Below are 23687 nucleotides of genomic sequence, written 5' to 3'. Positions count from 1 at the left end.
GATAACTGATGTAATGTGATGTTCCACTGCAGTTCAGTAAACAGTCTGTTGTAGTTATGATCAAGTTGTATTTTTTAAAAAGCTACAGTACTGTGTCTACTACAGAATACAGTTATTTTAGTCTAGGTTTAGGCTGATCTTCCCACCTCTGTATATATGTAAACACAAAGCTAAAATACTAAAAAACAGAAAACCACAGCTCTAGGAGGCAGATCTGGGTGCCTATTTCCGGAGTCATATTGTCAGTAATTAAAAAGCATCATAATATAGTCCCTTGCATAATTTTTTTTCTCCAGAATGAAAAAAAGAAAGTCAAAAACAAGCTTTACACTTTAAATAAGCTTTATTATATTGCTTATTTAGCCCCTTAGGTTGCTTTTACACCTAGCAAGACAAGTTGCTATGTAACTTGTAAAAGTAGCATGTGTGAACTATGAACAACGAACCAGAACCACAGACTAAAATTTGGTCCAAATAAAAGAGTTTCTCTCAGCCTGAAACAGAACTCTAAACCTGTTAGTAAAGGCACTGAGGCGGGCTATTAAACCTCATTAAGCAACAGAAGAAGAAAAGGAACAGGTGTTGCGCAGAAATATGATTCCCTGTTGCCTGCACGCTTGACAAGTGGTAAAAACATGAGTAAAAATACAGTTTCACTTGTGAGTCTGTATCTACTGTAACTGTAGATTAACCTGTGTCAAGTATAGGGAGACTCCGCCCACGTAGGTGATGAAGGCAAGATGCAGCAAAGTTATTTAGTCAGCTCAGTTGCTAAACTGCAAATGCTGAAATGTGAAACTAAAACTAATAATAAAATAATAAATGTGCAGTATACAATAAAACACTTTAGTACAGAATTACAGACGTGAAAACGCTCTTAAACCCTATGTGGAGGGGATTAGTTTCTCAGGGGGTCTTGGAGTAATGTTCTCTTTTATTGGGGGGTCCTCTGTGATTTTATTTCCGTCTGGAACGACCATGTATGTGTTCTTTTTTTTTCAGACGTCATCTAAGAAAAATTACAGGCTGAATTACCTACTGTTTTTCTTCTTGGTCCTCCAGTAATTTTAGTCCTGTCCGGACGCACATCTCTGAGTTTCGTTGCCTCACGTTTATTAATATAGCTATTTGTCCACTGCCACAGAGCATAATTACACTTTGGGCTCGCGTTTCCACAGAGATTCACGTAAACACAACAGTGAGTGGAAATGGAGGAGCTACTGAACGCGATGTCATGTGACCAAGAAAGCCAAAAAATTCACTGTTCCTCCTGTTTTTTAAATTGCAGTCTGGATGCAGGAGTTTTATTACTGAGTAGAAGTGTGAAATATTTTACACAGACATTCTCCTAAGAAACTAATCCCATCCGGATAATGCTAAAAACTGCAAACAAAACCCTTCAGTCACTCACCGGGTGATGGAGGCTGGATCTTGGCTTGTTTCTTGTTGTCTGTATTTGGGTCGGGTGGAGGTTCTTCTCCTCTCTCTACTTTGCACTCGTAGGCAAACAGGTACTGGATGTAGTGCTTCTTCAGAGAGCTGGCGGAGGTGCTGGAGGTGCCCATGCTCAGTGTGGAGGACAGCTCACGCCATTTCTTATTCTTATTGACCTGTCAGAGGGAGCAGACAGTGAGACGTTACATCTGAACTGCATCCATTACCTGAGGACTATTTAAAGGGCCAATATACTATTTTTGTTTTTCAACTGTGAAATTTGTATGGGTTTATTTTTGTATGTGTGTATGTATGTATGGGTTTATCTTCCAACTACTCTTTATTCTGATACATTTATGTAAATTACAGAGGTGGGCAATAATAAACCATATTAAATTTAAATGTGACAAATATTGTTATTGTAATACACAGTATAATTTTTGGGCATATCATAAAAATATCAGTGTTTAAACAATTGTATGTATTGCTATAACACTATAATATTATTCCTGATTAATTGGCTAAATTGTGGATGAAATTATCAATAAAAAAAATCTGTGTAATAAGTACAGGGTAGATCTTGAATATTAATTTTAAAATCTGCTAATTATGCATTTTTTGTCTGTGTCAAAACATAGTAAAAATGTATTGCAAAATGTATTTAAATATTATGATTTTTTTTTTACCACATAACCCAATTACAAAAAGGTATAGATTAGAACACTATTTATAACTGAGCTTTACAATTTTATAACTAACAATTATTCAATTATTAGTATTAATAGTTACATCACAAAATCAGTACATTCAAATAGATTTTGCATTTTAATTTTCAAATATAAGCTTAATGAACATTTTTGACATTACATCAATTCAAGGAAACAAAGAAACAAATGTGTTTTTATAAAACAGGTCCTAAAAAACAGTACAGTTATACACAGTAATAAGAAAATTTACCATAGCCAAGCCGCCCATGTCTTTGACAGTCATGTACAGCTTGCAGAGGTCCAGGGCTTTCTTGCCCACAGCTGGCAGGTGAGGTACAGGTGTGCCTCTCTCCTCCATAAAGGACAGGTAACGGTCCACCCAGCTCTTCCTCTCCGGCTCTCCTCCCATCTCATACAGTCGCAAGACCTTCTCATTGGTCAGTGTGGCAGAACCAGGCTTCTGATGGAGATACAAAGTATAAAAACAGGGCAATGATTTACTAATTTAACAAACACCTGTTATGCATTTTTAGAAGCATTAATGTCCATCAAGTTAAAGAGTTTAAAAATGTTGCAGTCAAAGATCAGGATTAAATTTAAAACTGATTAATACTTTTCATAGCATTATTCATAATATTATAAATTTTATTACAATTATTTTTGTCAAATAGACAAATAAAAATACCTCACAATTGGCTTTAGTAAAACAAAACAAACAAGAAGAGATCATTAATTGCATTAATGTAACATTCATTGAAAATAGAACTACACAACTTTTGTGTTTTTTATTAAGATTAAGATTTTAGTAGTACAGATCCGTTTTTATGGACATTAATGCACTATATTTGAATAAAAAAAAAAACAATTTACGTAAGAAGCCCTGGAAACAAATTATATTTTATATACATGTGTTTTTTTAACGTATGATTTTATAATATGCTTCTGTTAGAAATTAAATAAAGCCAAAAACCTTTGCTTTTAACCCTTGTGTGGTGTTCATATTTTTGTTACTCATTTACTTTGTTACTTGTATTTAATTCAGCAAAATTAAGCAATTCTACATTAAAATGCTTTACACATGCTTGCTTCACCTAAATTGCAAGCAATATAAACAGCTTACATGGTTAATATTTGCCCTTTACCTTTCTTATATTATTATATTATTATTTCTTTCAAAAAGTGCTACTCTTTTTTTTATTAGTTATTTAATAAAATGTAAAAGAAAATGAATTAAACTCAAGATATGAGTAGAAAATTTGTTTAGTTTCAAATTTACAAATGAAGCAATGTTTATTAGCCCTTGGCCAAACATACTGTATGTAATATAAATGGTGGGGGGGGGGGGGGGGTACAGTGTGTGTTTATTGAAAATGTGTTTTGATATATGTTTTTCACAAAAAATGAGCCAATGCCAATGAGTTTCAGTTAGAAAAAATATTTTTTAGTATCATTTGATGAAAAATGAAAACGGGTTCCACAGACCCGAAAACACCACACAAGAGTTAAAAAATGTCAAGACTAAAGTTTGGCCAATAATGTCTAGACAAAGATAAGAACTTGTGGAACACTGTGTTTTGCTTGTGCACCATAGCCACTGGTATAAACTCTATCCATTAGCTTGTTACTGTTGTGTGCTCAGCTAACTCGTATGGATGGTGGATGGTGGGGTATCGTAGTTGTTCCAGCAGGGATGGTGACGTGGTTAATATGGGCGGGGTTTTGCTGTCGGGATGCATTGAGATGCTTTGGCATTAACACTACAAAATTAATGTGGTCATAAAGTGTGTCTGATCACCTCTGAATGTGGTTTGAGTGATCGATTTATGATGGATACTTGGGCTGCACTCTCAAAATCCCATTCACACCTCCGAATGCTGGCCATTTATGATCAGATCAGCCAGGATGCATGTTAGTGTCGGGTGTGAACAGAGACTAAATGACTTGGTGGCTTGGCCTCATCCAGATATAAGTCTACAGATGAAGTGACCAGGTGTGAACAGGTCCATGATTAAAGGAAGGACTGAGAAGAGGAATAACGGTATTATTCTGCTCTCTGAGGGACGGTTCAGTGTGACCCAGTTCTGCTGTGATTACAGTGAACTGCTTACAGGACTGGAGGGAGTTTTGGGCCAGGCTGGACTGCTGATGCTGTCACTGTCATCCCCGTGGTAGGAGGACAGGCTGGCCGGGCTCGGGGACAGCGGAGAGGGGGTGGGGGGCTGGGACGCACACTGAGAGTTATAACCGTCCTGCAAAAGAGAGAGAGAGAGAGAGAGAGAGAGAGAGAGAAAGAGAGAGAGAGAATCAACTGGAAAATTGTTTTATACACTTTTATTCTACTGTATTAAATGTCCCTGTATTAAAATATACATGTAGATACACTATATGGACAAAAGTATTGGTACACTTGTTCATTCTTTGTTTCTTCTGAAATCAAGGGTAATAAAAAGAGTTCATCCTGCTCCTGTTGGAGTAATATTCTTTATTGTCCAGAGAAGGCTTTCTACTAGATACTGAAGCATTGTTGTAAAAAGATGATTGCATGCATTCATTAACAAAAGCAATAAGGCCAATTTAAGCTTTTGCATCACTACTACTGTTCTACTAACCAAAAAAATGTTAGCTGGGATGATAACTATAAAAGAAGAGAAAGAGAGAGTATAATGCATGTAAGTAAGATAGATATGAATGATCTGGAAAAGGGAGAGAAGAAAGAGGAGTAAGAGAGAGAGATAGAGGGAGAGATGAAGAAAGACAAATGATCTGGAAAGACAAAAGAGAGAGAGAGAGAGAGAGAGAGAGAGAAAGACAGACAGAGAGAGTAATACAGAGAGCAAAAAGAAAGAGGGGTAAAAGAGAAATAGAGAGAGAGAGTGAGATGGAGAGCAAAGAAAAGAGAGAAAAATACAAACATATTGGGACAATTGCTTGAATGATCTGGAAAGAAAGCGAGAGAGAGAGAGAGAGAGAGATGGAGAAGGATGGAGAAAGATGAATGATCTGGAAGGAGAGAGAGAGCGATAGAGTGAGAGAGACAGAGAGAGAGATGGAGAAAGATGGAGAAAGATGAATGATTTGGAAAGAGAGAGAGAGAGAGAGGGAGAGAGAGAGATGGAGAAAGATGAATGATCTGGAAAAAGAGAGAGAGAGACAGAGAGAGAGAGAGATATGGAGAAAGATGAAGAAAGATGAATGATCTGGAAAGAGAGAGAGAGAGAGATGGAGAAGAATGAAGAAAGATAAAGAAAGATGAATGATCTGGAAAGAGAGAGAGAGAGAGAGAGAGAGAGAGAGACAGAGAGAGAGAGGGATGGTGTTTAGGTGATGTCAGTGTTCTGGACAGAGCAGTGTGTTTCTGACAGACTGCTAAAGTCAGCAAAAGCTCTCGCTCTGTTTTCCCTCTGTTTCCTTTTCTTCCTCTTCCAAATTTCTCAGAGCATGGCCTGGGCATGTTCTTCCTCTCATATCATCCTCACTCCGGGGGTCTTTCAGGCATTCCTGACAGCCTAAATAATTCAACACTAACTGCTATTATCAGCTACAAGGAGACGCTGCTGTACCAAATGAAGAAAAGAAGAAAAACAAAAGTCTGAAAGAGAATAGAGAACTGATACAGAGCTATAATCTACATGTCTCTGTAAGAGTTAGTGTGTACGCGTGTACTTATGCTCGCATTGCAAGAGAAAAAAGAAGAAGAAGCATTTTATTCTTTAGCCAAAACATCAAGCAGCACAAAAGAGCTGTAGGCAAAATAAAGCAAGCAAATATTATCAGGCATAAATATTAATCACAGCATAAAAATATATATATGGGGAAAAAAAGCGTGAGGAAAAATAAACTACTCTAAATGCATGCTCAGTAACTCCATTAGGATGCTTGATTAATAAAGCTTCTAAAACACAGTTAGAACATCATCACTGTCAATAAAAAAAACATGTATTTATTTATTTATATAAACAATTTAAATACATTGAACAGTGACCAGGAATTCTAACACTGAAAGGCATATTTTTGATTATTTTAACAAAACTAACAATAGGCCTTATTCACCTATTCAATCATTCATAACAATAATTTTCTTCCCAAAATCCACTTTAAAGATTCTGACACTCACCATTGTTAGAGTATTGGGGATTTGTTCAGTTTATGAATACAATAGGATCCATTATTATAAGAGCAGAGCTGTGAATAATTCTGTGCTTTAAAACACATCCTGAATCTTACGTAGACCTTTTGTCATTTTTGTTAGCTAATTTTAAGAACAAATATAATAAATTCTTACAGAAAAGAGGGTGAAAAAGGCCCACTTTCTCTTTTTTACTGTATAATAAGTGTTTTTTTCAGGGACTATGCATTTTTTTACGCATTATAAAGAAGTTGAAGAAGTGAACACTGAAATGCACTGGGTTAGTCTTTACCTTTGCTTTGCTGGGGTCAGCAGGGGCGATGCCTTCTTCTTTACTGATGGACTTCTGCTTGGACTCAGCAACCAATAAGACCTCTCCACTTTCACCCATAGGTCCTGCAGAGAAGATCATTCATAAAAATAAAAAAAAAATCAGATAATAATAATAATAATAATAATAATAATAATAATAATAATAATAATAACAATAATAATAATACACTTTTTTTATATAGCACCTTTCATACATAAAAATGCAGCTCAAGGTGCTTCACAATAAAATTAAATAAATCAGCAAAATGTAAAAGTAATATAAAATTAAAAAGTAACAATTTCATAAAATAGTAGGAAATAAGACATTAAAATATAAAATAAAATATATTTAAACAAAAATTATAAAATAAGGATAAAAACAGCACAAGCATTTAAAAAAATCAATAAATAAAATAATTAAGTATAAGGGGAACAGAACTAGTAAAAAGCAAATCTAAAGAGGAACGTTTTTCACACCTTCACAGGTTCACCAGTGGTCAGTTACTAACGGTTTCAAGTTCTCCAAGAGCAAAACAACATGTGTTCACTTCTGCAAGCTACGGTCAGCTCACCCCGAGCCAGAACTCCATCTTCAAGGGGATTCCATCAAGGTTGAGAAGGAAATAAAATTCCCTGGATAACCCTGGATAGTAAACTGACCTTCATCCCGCACATAAGCAAAGTTAAAAAGGAATGCATGAAGAGATTATCTATAATTAAAGTTCTGACCAGAACCAAATGGGGATCAGAATTCCACACCCTTATACAAATGTACAGGACCATTGTCAGAACAAAACTCGACTATGGAAGTATTATCTATGGGGCTGCCAGGAAGTCCTATCTTAACAGTCTAAATACAGTACATCACCAAGGCATCAGGCTAGCCCTGGGCGCTTATCGAACCTCTCCCATTCAAAGCCTGTACGTGGAAGCCCGTGAACCATGTTTGGAACACAGACGATTGAGATTAGTCCTTCAATATGTTTTCAAGCTGAAAGCCAACCAACAAAACTCGGCGTATACATCTACTTTCAGCCCATCATACACTACACTATACGATGCCAAACCAACCCATATACAACCGCTTGGACTCCGTATTCGACAGCAACTGAGGGAACTTGAAATAGACCTCATGGATATAGCACAGACGTCTTACAACTCCATTCCACCATGGACCCTCAAAAGACCCAGTGTATTTGTAGACCTCGCTAGTGGAAAGAAATCAGACACCTATCCAGTTCATGGACATTAAAGGAAAATTCCCGTCCCACCTTTTCATTTATACTGATGGTTCAAAGACTGAAAACAAGGTATCAGCAGCAGTGGTAGCTGGAGAACAGGAACTACGAGTAGACTTACTGCAACACTGCTCAATCTTCACAGCCGAAGCCTACGCTCTTTTAATGGCTGTTGACCACGTCACCACCACAAGACAGCAGAAATCCATGATCTGCTCCGACTCTAAATCCTGTTTACAAGCACTGGACAACCTCGACACAGGTCACCCCCTAATCCACACCATTCTGAATAGATTGCACAACCTTTCAATTGAAAATTTTGATATAAAATTCTGCTGGATACCAGGACATAGTGGCCATCAAAGGCCGAAACAGCGAACTGCAAACTCCCACCAACAGACGTGAAGGCCCTAATTCACAAATACATTAATGAGAAGTGGCAAAGCGAATGGAACACCCAAATAAACAGCAAACTGTACGAGCTCAATCCCAAAATTGATCGTGTCACCAACACGTATGTAGACAATAGATGGGATCAAGTCATTTACTCAAGATGCCGCATTGGCCACACTAGACTGACGCACTCCTTTTTACTGAAGGGCGAAAGACCCCCACATTGTGATGTGTGCCAACGAACTATTACTATAAAACATATATTTACCGAATGCCCAAGATACTTATCTACGAAACAAAAAATCTGCCTGTCAGATACACTAGTGGACATTTTCAACAAAGACAATGCAAACAAAGTACTGACCTTTTTAACTGTTACCAACCTACGAGTCCTCATCTAAGGACGAGATCATAGAACCTTGTGAATAAACAATACCTATCCTGCCACGAAATAGCTGACGAGCTGATGTGGCGTTAAACTCAACTAACCAACCAACCAACCAACACTGCGAAGAGATATTCAAGCAGGTCAAAAATTCTTGAATGTAATATAAATGCCTAATATTTGTCATGTTGAGGTAATAATTGTAACTATTATGTTCATATTAACCTATTTTTTATGTTTTAAACAATTTTATGTGTTTCATTTATAGCTTTTATTTAAGAAATTGTATTATAGCTTTTGTCCAGCTTTTTTGTCCACTTTCAGCAGGTAAAATTAATAAAACAGTTAGCAATAATTTAAATATTCTTACAACAATATACAAAAAAATCTGATATTTGTACCATAAAACCCATTAAGTTTCAAGATGCAGTAAATCTTCTAAAATTTTATTGCTGTCCATTTTTTTTTATTGAGACAAAAAACAGGACAGCCAATCAGAATGGGTTGATTTAACACTAATATTAGTGTACTATCAGTAGTATTAGTATTAGTACTATTAAAATACTTATAAAAAGTAAAATTATAATCCTTATAACAATATTAGTGTGACAATTATTTGAATTAGTCACAGTGATTATTTAACTCTAGTAGTGCTGATATAACACTGTGAAATTTGCTGTGTACACCTGTATAAGCTGTGAGGTGTTATCTTGTCAGACTGATCACTTGTCAGTGTGCTCATGGCAAGACAATGTGAATCATTGGAGTTAGAGTGGCGTAATTTCTTTAGTGAAAGTTAATGTAAATAATTCACTGTGTGAAATTCTATGGGTGTGAGTATATTGTTTTTTATTTATTTAATTAATTCATGAAATACTGTCAAAATGTACCCAACATATATTGCATATATACATCACATATTGTAGATACATTGTAGGGATGGTTGTGCCAGGACAATGATACCATTAATTAGAATTAGAAGATATTGTGCCCTCCTAATTCACAGATATTAAAAGACAAAAAATTAAGGGACTGCTGCTTTAAGTTACTGTAAACTATATTAAATTATTACATAGACTTTACATTATCATCCACAAACCTTTTTGACAGGCAGTGTACAATATGATTTCTTTTTTCAGGGCTGAGTTTAGACAGCGCATGGTGTCAGTGCTGTATTGTGGCTCGAACATTTCTCGTTGCTAGAGGTAGTGTGTGTGTATGAGAGCAGAAGAGTGTGTGTGTGTGTCTCCCAGAGGGCCAGCTGGCAGAGAGTGTGAGTGTGTTAATCTGGTCAAAGCTCTTCTGTGTTATCGCCTCGGGGAGTACGGTGGAGGAGCTCTACTAACACACTATCACCCATTTCAGCTCAGACTGCTATTTATAAACACTACATATGCCTATCTGACTCCACGACATCAGACCTCACACAGCGGCCCGAGCAAGGCCACTGACTGCTAATCAATTAGCCATACGCTAGCTTAAGCTGTGCTTTACATCTGGATTTATATCAACATGTAGGCTGGTAACAGTATCAACAAGACCATTGGCCTATATATCAAAAGCCATCAAACCAAGCTGAACTGATGGAATTTTTGCACCAGGAGTGGCATAAAGTTATCCAAAAGCAGTGTGTAAGACTGGTGGAGGAGAACATGCCAAGATGCATGAAAACTGTGATTAAAAGCCACGGTTATTCCACTAAATATTGATTTCTGAACTCTTAAAAGTTTATGAATATGAACTTGTTTTATTTTGCATTATTTGAGGTCTGAAAGATCTGCATCTTTTTTTATTTCAGTCATTTCTCATTCCATTTTCTGCAAATAAATGCTCTAAATAACAATGTTTTTAATTGAAATTTGGGAGAATATATATATATATATATATATATATATATATATATATATATATATATATATATATATATATATAAATAAAACATACCAATTACATCCCTTTGAAAATGTTGTTCATATTGTATCCCAGGTGGTTGGTATGGTTTTGCGAAGTGGTTCCTATGTAGTTACTATGCTTTTACAGGTGGTTTATAACTGGTTGGTATAGTATTCCAGTTAAGATGGACAGTTAAGTTGTTGCTGCATGCTTGCTATTATATTCTTTGTGGTTGTTAGGGTTGCTATGGTTTTCCAGGTGTGTTGTTTTGCTTAATGGTAGATAAGTGGTTGCTATAGTAACCCAAGTTGCCTTTAGGGTGGTGCTGAATGCTTGCTATAGTATCCTTGGTGGTTGCCATGTGGACGATAAGTGGTTACTGTGGTATCCCAAGTGGCTGTAAGGGTTGTACGTGACAAAAAATAATATAAACTGGATAACAATGTAGTTATTAAGCATAATAACCATATTATTATTATTATTATTATTATTATTATTATTATTATTATTATTATTATCTTTTTTATGCTATTACTAACTAACCATCGTAACCATCATACCATTCAAAGGGTTAACTTAGATATCCATATTTTCCTTATACATTAATAATTATATCATTGCCTTCATTAAAGCTCCCTCAAAGACTACAAGAGCGTACCGTCTAACAACCGGATCACTTTTTTTCATCTGAAGTGGCTCTGAAACGGTAAATTCCGTTTATCGCAGAAAACGTCCTTTCATTGGCAAGGTCCTTATCACATGTTTAATCAGAGTAAGAATGGAATAAAAAACGAACGTAAAGAAATCCGAGAGTAATCGGGGGGAGGAAAGGTCTGAGAGACGTTCAGAACTGTGAATATCTGCGGAGGTCCCAAGGTCCATCTCTTTCTCCTCCCCACTCAACGTACAGAATGCCTCACAATGTGAAACTAATTGCTTTTTTTGAACAACCCTGGAGGCAGCAGAAATGAATTTTTAAGAACCTTAGCACTCTAATTCAATTGATGTCTTCCAAATGTCATGCAGACAGTCTGATCTCCAGCGCTGCGAAGCTGCACAGAAATATTTTCTATTACGGCGTCACCTTCTCAGAGGCGCGGCGGTGACAATGCGGCGAGGTGAAGGGGCTGTTGTTGGGGCTCGGAGCTTTTCATCGGTTTTCAACAGGCTGAACTTAACATGCAGGAGTGAAGTTGGCTCTCTTGCAGCGAGCGGCAGTGAATTTAGGAAAACAAAGAGAATCACGCCCCATCCTGAGGTTGGGTCAGCTATTTTTCTCTTTTCAATACCAGAATTTAACAGCATTTGCTAAGCTTTCAAATTCAAAAGCCTATAGCATACTTATCATGAGAAATGTGTGAAGTCTATAAAATGCTGTATTTATTTTCCTTCTATTTTTTGTATCAAAAACATTGTAATTTATTTTTACATGACCATTTTCTGACCACTGTTGAGACTTGACCTCTGTTATTACCTGCCCTGTACATTGTGCCTCATTTAAATAGCAGTTTGAGCTAAACCACATCATACCCTTGAAGATAAATTTGCAGCTTAGTTTTTTTATTTCGTCAGAGACACACCAAAACCTTGAGTCTTCAGTTTTGTTATTCTATTTTTAGATTTGGACAAAAAAATATTATCTTGCAATAGCAATTTACCTTAAATGAACCAACAGATATGCACCAAACTTGCCTAAAGTCTTTTTATATTGACCTCCATTGTAAGTTAAGATGTTTTTTTTACTCTCTGGTACTCTACTCTACTGTATTCTTATCATGGTGTTTCTGCTTATTGGATGAACTTGTTTTAAAGAAAGCCATGACCAGATAACACAATACAAAGAAAGCAGCACTTTCTAACAATGTCGAAAAGTTTCAGCCTGAGATATAACAGATTATACACTATATGTCAAAAAGTATTCACTCAAAATCATTTTACTTAGATGTATAAAAACCAACCACCTAGAACTACAAACAATAGTGAGAGAATGGTGATGCAGCACCTGTGCAACAAGTCCAGTTGTGAAATTTCACTATTCACGACTAAATATTCCACAGCCAACTGTCTGTGATATTATAACAGCGGAAGAGACTGGGAGCGACAGCGAGTGTAAAATAACAGAGCGGGGTCAGCGGATGCTGGTGAGCTTAGAGCACAGAGTTCACCAACTTTCTGCAGAGTCACTACATCTCTACACACCATCAAACCTCATGTAGCTTTATAGTTCATCACTACACACCTCCAAACTTCATGTAGCTTCAGAGTTCATCACTACACACCTCCAAACTTCATGTAGCTTCAGATTAGATCAAGAACAGTAGAGTAGAGTGTGGAGAGCTTCATGGAATGGGTTTCCATGGCTGAGAAGCAACGCATGTGAGTGGATACTTTCAGCTGGAGGACTGAATGTGGTGTTGGATGAGTGGTGTTACCTGAGGGAGGTGATTTGGAGGTGGAGCCGTGTGGCGACATCTCTGTAGCATTACTCCCTGATTGACTGTACGAAGAGCCAGAGCCAGGACCCAGCATCCCAGAATAAGCACCCTGCCTGCGGGCAGAAGAGAGAATTAACCATTACACTTTTAGAAATAAGGAGGAATCAGGGTTAGGTTGAATGATGCCATAGAAATGCCATTTTTGACTCTGTAAGGAACCTTTTTGTAAGTAACAAAAGCAGGTAAAATACAAGCAAGACAAAAATTAAAAATACATTTACTACTAGACCACACACTTTAAAAAGTGAATAAGATGAATTACTTTTGATACAATAAAGACCCAATAGAGATGTCTGAGGATCTTAAAATGTCTAAAAATCCTTTACTTGATATAAAGGCTCTTTTCCAAAGAAAAAGCTTATTCATGCTCAATGTTAAATATGGATATAAAGCGCATGGAGTCCTTCGTACTCTGTATTCTTTTTATCCATATTTGTGCACATCCTCTAAAGGATCACAGATATGGACATAACGGAGCAGTAGCACTGGGAATTGTGGGGGCAATGTAGCCAAAACACAATGGGAATAATTAAGAAGAAACTTTTTTACATTTTATTTGTAGTGAGTATATGATCACATTCAACTTTGCTATGTTTGTTGTTGTCAGAGACTTTTGACCCAGAACTGCCCCTTAGTATGTATTGCTTTAAATCCAAGTCAACTTAAGGAAGAAATAGAAGTACCAGTCAAAAGTTTGGACACACCTCTTTTTAGAAACACATGCTGAATTATTATGTAAACAAAAAGTGTTAAAGTCTGTATGTTTTATACTTTAGATTCTTCTAAGTATCACATTTATCCTTAAGGACAGATCTGCACACTCTTGGTATTTTAATCTCAGTGTCTTCATGAGGGAGAGTCACCTGGAATAGTTTTCTCAGGGTCTTGAAGGAAGGAGTTCCTGGAGGTGCTGAACAATAGTTGCTGCATTTCCTTCACACTGTGAAGCTCCAGCTCATCCCAATTAAATCACCTCAAATCATCATCATCAGGTTTAGATCAGGGGATTAATGTGGAGGACAAACACTTTTTTTGTATTGTTTACTATGTAATTCCATATGTGTCCCTTATTTGTATTCATAAAATAAATAAATAAATAAATAAATAAATAAATAAAAACACTGAATGAGAAGGTGTGTCCAAACTTTTGACTGGAACTATATGTGGGCTGTGACTGTTATGAATTTTGTAACAGATACACAAATTTTTGTATGTCAAGCGAGATGTATAAATGAGCCTTATATATATATATATATATATATATATATATATATATATATATATATATATATATATATATATAAACATAAACATAAATAAAGCAAAACAACAAAAAAAAGAATTTCTCATTCTGAAGAAAGTAAAACAAAGCTTGGTTCCAGATTCTTCTGGATGCCCACAGCCAGTGCCCCCAGAGGATGTGTTCAATTCCATCAGCAGCTCACCAGCTTCACCATCATTATGCACTGATTTACCAAACCAGCTGCTGATATGATGAAAACTATAAATAATACTATGAGGAGCATTTTGGAGATGTTTTAATGAAAACACTAACACATTATTTAGTATGTATGCTATTTGTATTTAATCTAATATTAGTGTTTTACTGAATAATCAAACACTCACTGTAGATCCCTGTAGACGTACTGTATAGACACCAGTTTAGCAGGTACACACTTACACTACTGTTAAAGATAACCCAAATTTGTAATATTTTACTAAACTAACATTATTTTAATATTTTATTACATATTTTCTCTAATTTTGCACAATTTTCTCTCTAATCCGGTATAATCAAGAGGAATATGGAAGATCACAACCATTAAACCAAGCTGAACTGCTTGAATTTTTGCACCAGGTGTGCAGGCATAAAGTTATCCAAAAGCAGTGTGTAAGACTGGTGGAGGAAAACATGCAAAGATGCATGAAATCTGTGATTAAAAACCAGAGTTATTCCACCAAATATTGATTTCTGAACTCTTAAAACTTTATGAATATGAACTTGTTTTATTTGCATTATTTGAGGTCTGAAAGCTCTGCATCTTTTTTGTTATTTCAGCCATCTAAATGACATTATTTTTATTTGGAATTTGGGAAAAATGTTGTCCGTAGTTTATAGAATAAAACAACAATGTTCATTTTACTCAAACATGTACCTATAAATAGCAAAATCAGAGAAACTGATTCTGATGTGGTCTCTTAATTTGCCCTCAGAAAAAAGCAGAGTGACCCAGTTCTGATACATGCAGTCAACAGATGCCTTCATCATAATGTGATGTGAAATTATAATGAGAGGGAGTGTCATTTACACTACCACCCAGACAGGCAGACAGAGCAAGGCTCTCTCGGACTCTGGCTGCTGAGGCTGAAGCAGCATCATAGTGGCTACAACCCCTTGGAATCCAACTAGCATTATTTTTATAATATTAATATTGTACCAGGTGGGTTTATGTTCTTGTTTCATATATATTAAAGCTCCCCTAATAAGACCAAACAAATCCTAATAAAGTCTTCTGATTTGTTCATTCTGTGCTCATGAGCTCGTCAGCGTGTGATATAAAGGCCGTTGGGAGATGGCAGGTTTTCAGTATTAAAGGACCGTCTGTATTAGTAGATGAGAGTGCTGGGCTTCTGAATGATACAGCGCAGCTCCTGATCGATGATGAACGCACATCTCAGAGCCACCAGACAAATCCTAGACAAAACAATGCCTATTTCCATTATCTCAGACTGTGCCTGCAGCAGCAGCAGCAGCAGCAGCATCAGCGTGAGTCGACCTGCACCTTCACTCCAGATTAAACGCCTCTCCTCCGTCACGTGAGTCTAAACCAGAGTAATGAAAGGCATGACTCCCACTCCCCACAATACCCCTCCACTCGCAACCGCCCCCAACAAGTCATAATTTAACTAATTAAGGTGTGCTTCTGGAAAGGATCGTGTTATTTGTTGCCATGGCGATGGCGGGAATCAATCCCATGCTTTCTCCACGCTCCAAATGGTTTTGGGGACATCAGACAGCTTATCAGCAACCTGCTGCATGCGCATGCACACACTCACACACTCACACACCCTCACACACACACACACACAGATGCACACATGTGAAAGAACATTGAGACAACACTGCCTGCAATACTGTAATCAAAGGTTAACTGCCTTTGGGGGCGAGAGAGGGAGAGAGGGAGAGAAAAAAACAGTGAAAGGCGGGGTACATCAGATAAAGAGACAAACAGAAAAAGAGAAAGAGATAGAAACATCCTGGCTATAAAATCTCTGGGTGAAAAAGCCAGGAATTTTTTAGCTGCCCTTAAAATAAAATTGTGAAAAAAAAAAATGTTTGATAAAAATCTGGATAGAAATACTGAATATTATTAAAAACAGAAACTGAATTGTAGGCATAGATATGAATTTGAGAACAAAAATTATATTGAGTTTAACTGGTTTAAAGCTGATTTAAAGATAAAAATCTAGTTTGCTGTGGTTAAGTTAGTTAATCACATTTCCTGTCACTTGTCTTTTTACACAGTAAAGAAAAACAGAATATGGGGCTTATGGCATTAAAAAGTTGATGACATCAAAGGTCAAAGGACTAGGGATGGGGCAATATACTAATATTATGATATAAAAAAATATTGTATTGTTTTAATTTGTGATGCATTATCGATATGTGGAATTAAATATGGAAACATTTATTTTTTCCAACTTTATTTAATGTTTAAAGAGAGAGAGAAAAATATTGGGGAAACAAAAACAGCGTGAGTGAAAAAAGAGCGATAGATATGAGAAGAGAGAGCAAGAGATAGACAGAGAGTGGGAGAGAGAACGATGGAGCATATAGAACAACAGAAACAGCAAAAGAGAGGGGCAGAAATAGCAGGACAGAGAGAAAAACAGAGGAGAGGGGGAAAAAGAAAAGATACCGGAGATCAAAAATGAGAGGATCAAAGAGAGAGAGATAGAGAGAGATACAAAGACATGCAAGAGAGAGAGAAAAGGAAGACAGAAAGAAGGAAAGAACAAGAGAAAGAAAAAGAAAAGGACAGAGAGACAAGGAGAGAGAAAAAGATGGAGGATACAGAATAACAAAGAGCAAGAGAGAAATAAAAAGAGAGAGAGAAGGAGAGAGAGAAAGTTTAAGGAAAGATGAAGAGAGAGAGGGATAGAAAGGAAGGTAGAGAAAGCGAGAAAGAAAAATGGGAGAAAGATAGAGAGATCTCCGCCTGCAGAAATGTGATTGTGTATAATTTGTGAGGAGCCGAGAGAAAAAATACCCAAATCAGAATTGGATCAGAGAGAATCAACCTGTGTCAGAAACATGATGAAAGATGAGCCGCGGCGAGCGAGCGTGGCGTACTTCAGCTGATCTGAACTAAATCTGAATTATTCACAAAGTGAAATAATGAGAAAAATGGAAAAACGTACAAGCTGGATTAATGTCAGTCACCGGGGCCGTACTTCAGCGCTGCCAAGAGACAACGCCACGGGTGAAATTGACACACAATGACTAACGAGTGGGATCCGTGCGCTAAAGCTTGCTGTAATCGCATCTCACAGATGTAATTAGTCATTGGCAGTGTTACATGACACACACTGTATGTAATCTCCTGGCAGGATTGATTTCGGTGCAGAGTGAGATGGCAGAGCAGCACTTTCATCCGTTCGGATCAAGCCTCCTTTCCTCAATCACTCACTTCAACAAAGTGCGGCGGAATACTCCGCGTCTCCTTTTTATATTCCTTTACATGCTAAAGTGCCGCTCTCCAGAGGATAATGCAATAAACACCAAACACAAAAACAAGCGTACTTCTCAGAGCGGCCACTATTACTAATTCATGTCATCAAAAAAAGCCATTAAAACACTTGATGGAGGGAAAGTGTGGCGTTTAATCATGCTTAATATATGCACGGGGCACCATCAAAACACTGCGGCGTGCTGGCTCTGGCTCGCAGGCAGCAGCGGCTCTAAAAACACCCGGCTATAAACAGCCTGACTGCTGCTACTGCTGAGGAGGTGGAGGAGGAGGAAGAGGAGGAGGAGGAGGAGGAGGAGGAGGAGGAAGAGTGGGGTGACTCCCTGGTGGATCAGCAGGGGAGGTGGTGGGACGCCGGGAGGACGGCAGAGACGGACCTGCTCTCTCTCTCTCTCTCTCTTTTTCTCTCTCCAATCACTGCTCTCTCTGTCCTTAGGCCCAGAACAGCAGCAACAGCAGGAAACGCTGCTAAACACAGCAGCAGCACTTCACTCAGAACCACACTCACACCGCCCATACACACCTCAGTGCAGAAAACACACACACACACACTGAGCTCAACACACTCATACATACATTAGAAGAGCAGGAACACTGTTTAAAATAGGTATCCTATACCTACAAAAAAAGTTATGTTATATTACCATAATAGGGAATAGAAATGTAAGCATGTAGAACTATGTAGAACAGTGTCCTTATTACAAGGAACATATATGGCTCATAATCACTATTATCTACATCAGAAAAGCAGGACCACTGTCTAGAAACCTATTGTACACAATACACAGCAACTAACCAATGCTTTCTACATTATAAATTAAACTCTAGCTATTAGAGGGAATAAAAATGGTCTCCAATATTTTTTCCCTATATCTTAAAATGTCTAATATATCTAATTATAACACTGTTGTGCATTAACTGTCCCCTAAATACAATTCACAATCTAGAAGACCATCAAATGTCACACACTGATTCACATATTTTGTGTGTTAGACAAAACAGAGCACTATCTTGAGAAATATTATAAGAAAAAATGTGTCAAATCACAAAAAAAAAATAAAGCATTCACGGAAACAATAGTATTGACAGTTAGCATGATCAATAACTTGATCAATATTTATTACAATAGTAAATTAGTAAGAAATAGTATTTGGGTAGTATTTGGGTACTGTGTGTTTCCTATGTTTAATAAGCAATGGTATTAATGGCACATGCTTTATGATTCTCCAAGGGTTCTTTAGCAACCAATAGGTATACTGTGCATAAAACTATGACTCATAACTTAAACTGTGTAAACTGAAAAAAACTAAAAAAAAAAAACTAAAAAAAAACTAAAAAAAAGAGTGATTAAATAGATGTTTATTAATTATATAAATAATAAATAATGTATATTATTTACATTTTTATATAATATGATTTGCAATCTAACTATTTTATGTGGTTCATTTCTTTATATGGAAATCCTTTATACTTGCATGGCTCTTTAAAACTTATTCTGTACATCATATAAAATGGTTTAATTGTTTTTACAATAACACAAAAGCAAAAGTGGGGTTAAAAACATACATATCTTCCACCACCACCAAGACTTATTTCTCTGTTTTTATTTTTATCAGCTGCAGTTACACCATACTGAAAGTGGGGGGTGCTGCAGCTCCCTCAGCCCCTCCACCTCCTATGTTATTACTGTTCACAGAAACACACAATATACAAAAGTAGAAAAAGCCTAACTACCTATACAATACAGAAAAATACAGAAGAACCGTCTCCCCTCAGTATCTCTTACTCACTTTACTATCCAGTGACAGTTCCACACAGGTGTAATGTACATACTGATATGATGGCTTTACTAAGCCTAACATCATAAAACTATGCTGTTATGAGCTCATAACCAACCTGGCCTAAATAATTCAACAGGTACATTTGAAAGTTTGGCATATGGAATATAAGGATTAAAATACAGTCATTTAATATAACTGTTATTTTCATTAGAAAATCAGGAGCATTACCTACATTTTCATTTTAACAGTTACTGAATGGTCTCGTATGATTGTTATTGACATTAGAAAATATGGATTAAAACAATTATAACTTATAAGATAATAACCTGGTACAGATAAGCTGAGGAAGAGAGAGAAGAAGAGATAAAGAGAGAGAGAGAGAGAGAGAGAGAGAGAGAGATGGGTGGGTAAAGCAGGCAGCTCAGCACAGGCTGTGGGAGGCTATGAATTATATATGGATCCAATCTGCTCTCAAGGCAACGGCAGGCACGGCGCGAGCCTGACTCAACCAAAACAAAATCCAAAATAAAACCCAAAATGAAAGGACAGCTTTTAACATATTAAATCCTTGAGAAAGCCTCACATCAAACAGGAGAAAAAGCCATTTATTCTCGCCATTTATTAAAGCCAACTCTTCCTGCCAAGGCTACGAGCCACATCGCTGGGGGCCGCATCGGATTCTTGACATCCAAGCAGCTCTTATTTATTTAGCAAATTTACTTACTAAGGAGGTCAGAAATGAATTATTTGGCAAGGATTTGCCCCCGAGCCATTTCTTCTCTTTTACGCTTTTTCCATTTCCTTTGATTTGGTGCAGCCCCCACCTCTCCAGCCCACGACCCCCCCCACCCCATCACCTTTTTTTAAGGATTGCTTTCTCCAATTTTCTCCCAGAGCTTGTTTTCGTCACTGCAGGAGAATTATGAGTTGCTCAGAGCTCCTGAACTCATTTAGAAATGGCAGTTTTCCCCCTCCAGTGCTTCCTCCCACTACAAAAGAGGACACCTTCCCACTGTAAATGCAGCTTTGGGACGCAGCCACAGAAACATCAAGTAATGCCTCCAAAAAGGTCTAACACGCCGACTGAGAGACAATAAGCCGCACTCAATCACTCCTGCTTTTTTATTTTGCTTTATGGGCCGGACTGGGACGGGCCGTGCAGTCGTTCTGTCAGCCCCGTGGATTTGTGGCAGCTGTCTAAGCCTCACTTTAGGCCTTTTAAGAAGAAATGATAAAAGGTGCTCTTAAAATGACGCAATTACTTACAGAACCTGATGGCAGAACTTGGTCAGAACCTTGTAGTTTGCTCTGAATCATGCCGTTCTTTTTTTTTTTACACTGTCTTTAGAAATAACAGTGCTACAAAAGGTTATTTAATCAATACCATAGAAGAACCAACTTTAATTAACTGTATTTACTTATTAACAAAGTTTGCATTTACATAAAAAAACTGAACATACAGAAACACACTTATTACACACACACACACACACACAAATGCACTATACTATAAAGGTTAAAATCATGTTAGATGTAAACTTGCATGCTGGAGGCAGTAAGGCAGTGAAGAAATGAGGCAAAGGAAGGAAACGTGTGAGGAAGTAAGGCTGTGAGGTTGTGAAGTAACGAAGCAGTAAGGCTGTTGGAGCGGTAAGCGATGCTGTATGCAGTAAGGCTGTTAGGTAGTAAGGCAGCGAGGCTCTAAGGTAGTGAGACTAAGGCAATGAGGCAGTGGGGCTTTAAGGTAGTGAAGTAATGAGGCAGTAAGGCAGTAGCACAGTGATGCTGTATGCAGTAAGGCTGTTAGGTAGTTAGGCAAAGAGGCTCTAAGGTAGCAAGACTGTGAGGCAATGAGGCAGTGAGGCTGTGAGGTAGTGCAGTAATGAAGCAGTAAGGCAGTGATGCAGTGATGCTGTGAGGTAGTGAAGCAGTAAGGCAGTGACACAGCGATGCTGTGTGCAGTAAGGCTGTTAGGTATTAAGGCAACGAGGCTCTAAGGTAGTGAGACTGTGAGACAATGAGGCAGTGGGGCTGTGAGGTAGTGCAGTAATAAAGCAGTAATGAAGTGAGGCAGTGATGCTGTGAGGTAGTGAAGCAGTAAGGCAACGATGATGTGTGTAATAAGGCTGTTACATAGGAAGGCAGTGAGGCTGTGAGGTAGTGAGACTGTGAGGCAATGAGGCAGCGAGGCTGTGAGGTAGTGAAGTAGTAAAGCAGTAAGGCAACAATATTGTGTGCAGTAAGGCTGTTAGGTTGGAAGGCAGCAATGCTGTGAGGTAGTGAGACTGTGATGCAATGAGGCAGCAAGTCTGTGATCTAGTGAAGTAGTAAAGCAGTTGTTGGCTGTTAGGTAGTAAGGCAGTGATGCTGTGTGTAGTAAGGCTGTTAGGTAGGAAGGCAGCAAGGCTGAGGTAGTTAGACTGTAAGGCAGTGAGGCAGCGATGCCATGTGTAGTAAGGCTGTTAGGTAGTAAGGCAGTATGGCTGTGAGGTAGTAAAACTGTGAGACAATGAGACAGGGAGGCTGTTTGTAGTAAGGCTGTTAGGTAGTAAGGCTGTGAGGGTGTAAGGTAATGAAGTAGTGAAGCAGTTAGGTAGTAAGGCAGTGAGACAGCAATGCTGTGAAGTAGTAAGGCAGTGAGGCAGTGAGGTATTGAGACTGTGAGGCAATGAGGCAGGGAGGTTGTGTGTTGTAAGGCTGTTAGGTTGTAACACCGTGAGGGTGTGATGTAATGAGTTGTGAAGCAGTCAGGCAGCAATGCTGTGAGGTAGTAAGGCTGTGAGGTAATGAAGTAGCGAAGCAGTTAGGTAGTAAGGCAGTGAGGCAGTAATGCTGTGAGGTAGTAAAGCAATGAGGCTCTGAGGTATTGAGACTGTGAGGCAATGAGGCAGGGAGGCTGTGTGTAGTAAGGCTGTTAGGTTGTAACACCGTGAGGGTGTGATGTAATGAGTTGTGAAGCAGTCAGGCAGCAATGCTGTGAGGTAGTAAGGCTGTGAGGTAATGAAGTAGCAAAGCAGTTAGGTAGTAAGGCAGTGAGGCAGTAATGCTGTGAGGTAGTAAAGCAGTGAGGCTGTGAGGTATTGAGACTGTGAGGCAATGAGGCAGTGAGGTTGTGAGGCAGTGATTTGGGGAGATAACTGTGCTGGACAGCAGCGTTTTCTCCAGCGCCTCTGCTCGGCTCTGACTCAGCACATCTGTATTACCATATCACATGACGGAGAGTATGAATATTCAATGAGAACAACACCAGCATAAACACTAAACCACTTCCAGCCTCTTTCCAGTCAGTAGAGCTTAAAGAGTGGGAGCAGAGACTCCACACAGTCTACAGCAGCTCTATACAGTCTGACGGGAAGTTCTGCAGACTCGCTAATGGAGAAAATATTCCAGTGACTCACAGAGAAAAGAATTATACAATGGTAACATGAAGGTGATCAAAAGTACTCTGTAGAATACTATTAAACACTATTATAGAGATCAGCTCTATTGTATTTCTTTTAAATACAATAGAAAATCAAAAGCACTAGCTACAACACTATTAGCTGGGAATAGAAATATTCCCCTATTTCTTATAATATTACAATTGTGAGTGCTATCTGTAGCACTATATCAGAAAACAGAAATTGTTTATTTTCCTTACAATACACAGCAGCACAATACAGCTCTGGAGAAAAATAAGAGTTTCATTGATTTTACCAAATTAAAAACCTTGGGAATATAATCAAGAGGAAGAGAAATTGTTCTGTATACAGGCTACAAGTGTAGGTGATACAAAACCCTTTTTTCTGCAGTAAAATAACTTATTTACATTCTAAAAAAATGAGGGTTTGAAATCTCCTACAGGACACTTGGAAAAGCTTCCTGTTTCCTCTCTACTCCACTTAATAATACCAGATCAGTAACAGGAATCAACTCAAATTCTGCATGTTTGGAAATATACGTAAAAACTAGACAAACATAACGAAACTAAAGGTTTGGAGGACATGACCCAATTTTATGATTTATGATTTTATGATCCTGTCCTGTTACGGGGTTCATAATGAATGAAAATATCATTGTGAATAATGAACGTAAACTGAACTGAAAAACAAATCACATTATTATTTGTTGTATTTTGAAAATAATCCCTTATCTAAATTTGACTTTAGAATGATTTTAGGATCTGATTTATT

At 37.7% G+C, this 23687-nt stretch overlaps 1 protein-coding gene across 2 annotated transcripts in view; it reads right to left on the bottom strand.

The window, feature by feature from the left end:
* Positions 1-23687, bottom strand: part of LOC103041141 (AT-rich interactive domain-containing protein 1B) — a 330051-nt gene that overhangs the window by 19018 nt on the left and 287346 nt on the right. For both annotated transcript variants that reach the window (XM_022673204.2, XM_022673205.2), the window contains exons 9-13: positions 12921-13036; positions 6560-6663; positions 4250-4390; positions 2392-2601; positions 1412-1610 (exon numbers count right to left, since the gene is read on the bottom strand). In XM_022673204.2, the coding sequence (XP_022528925.2) occupies positions 1412-1610; positions 2392-2601; positions 4250-4390; positions 6560-6663; positions 12921-13036 (770 nt within the window). The remainder of the gene's footprint in view (positions 1-1411; positions 1611-2391; positions 2602-4249; positions 4391-6559; positions 6664-12920; positions 13037-23687) is intronic.

Source organism: Astyanax mexicanus, chromosome 14, assembly GCF_023375975.1.
Source record: "Astyanax mexicanus isolate ESR-SI-001 chromosome 14, AstMex3_surface, whole genome shotgun sequence".
Taxonomy (NCBI): Eukaryota; Metazoa; Chordata; class Actinopteri; order Characiformes; family Acestrorhamphidae; genus Astyanax; species Astyanax mexicanus.
This window is presented reverse-complemented; position numbering and strand designations above follow the sequence as displayed.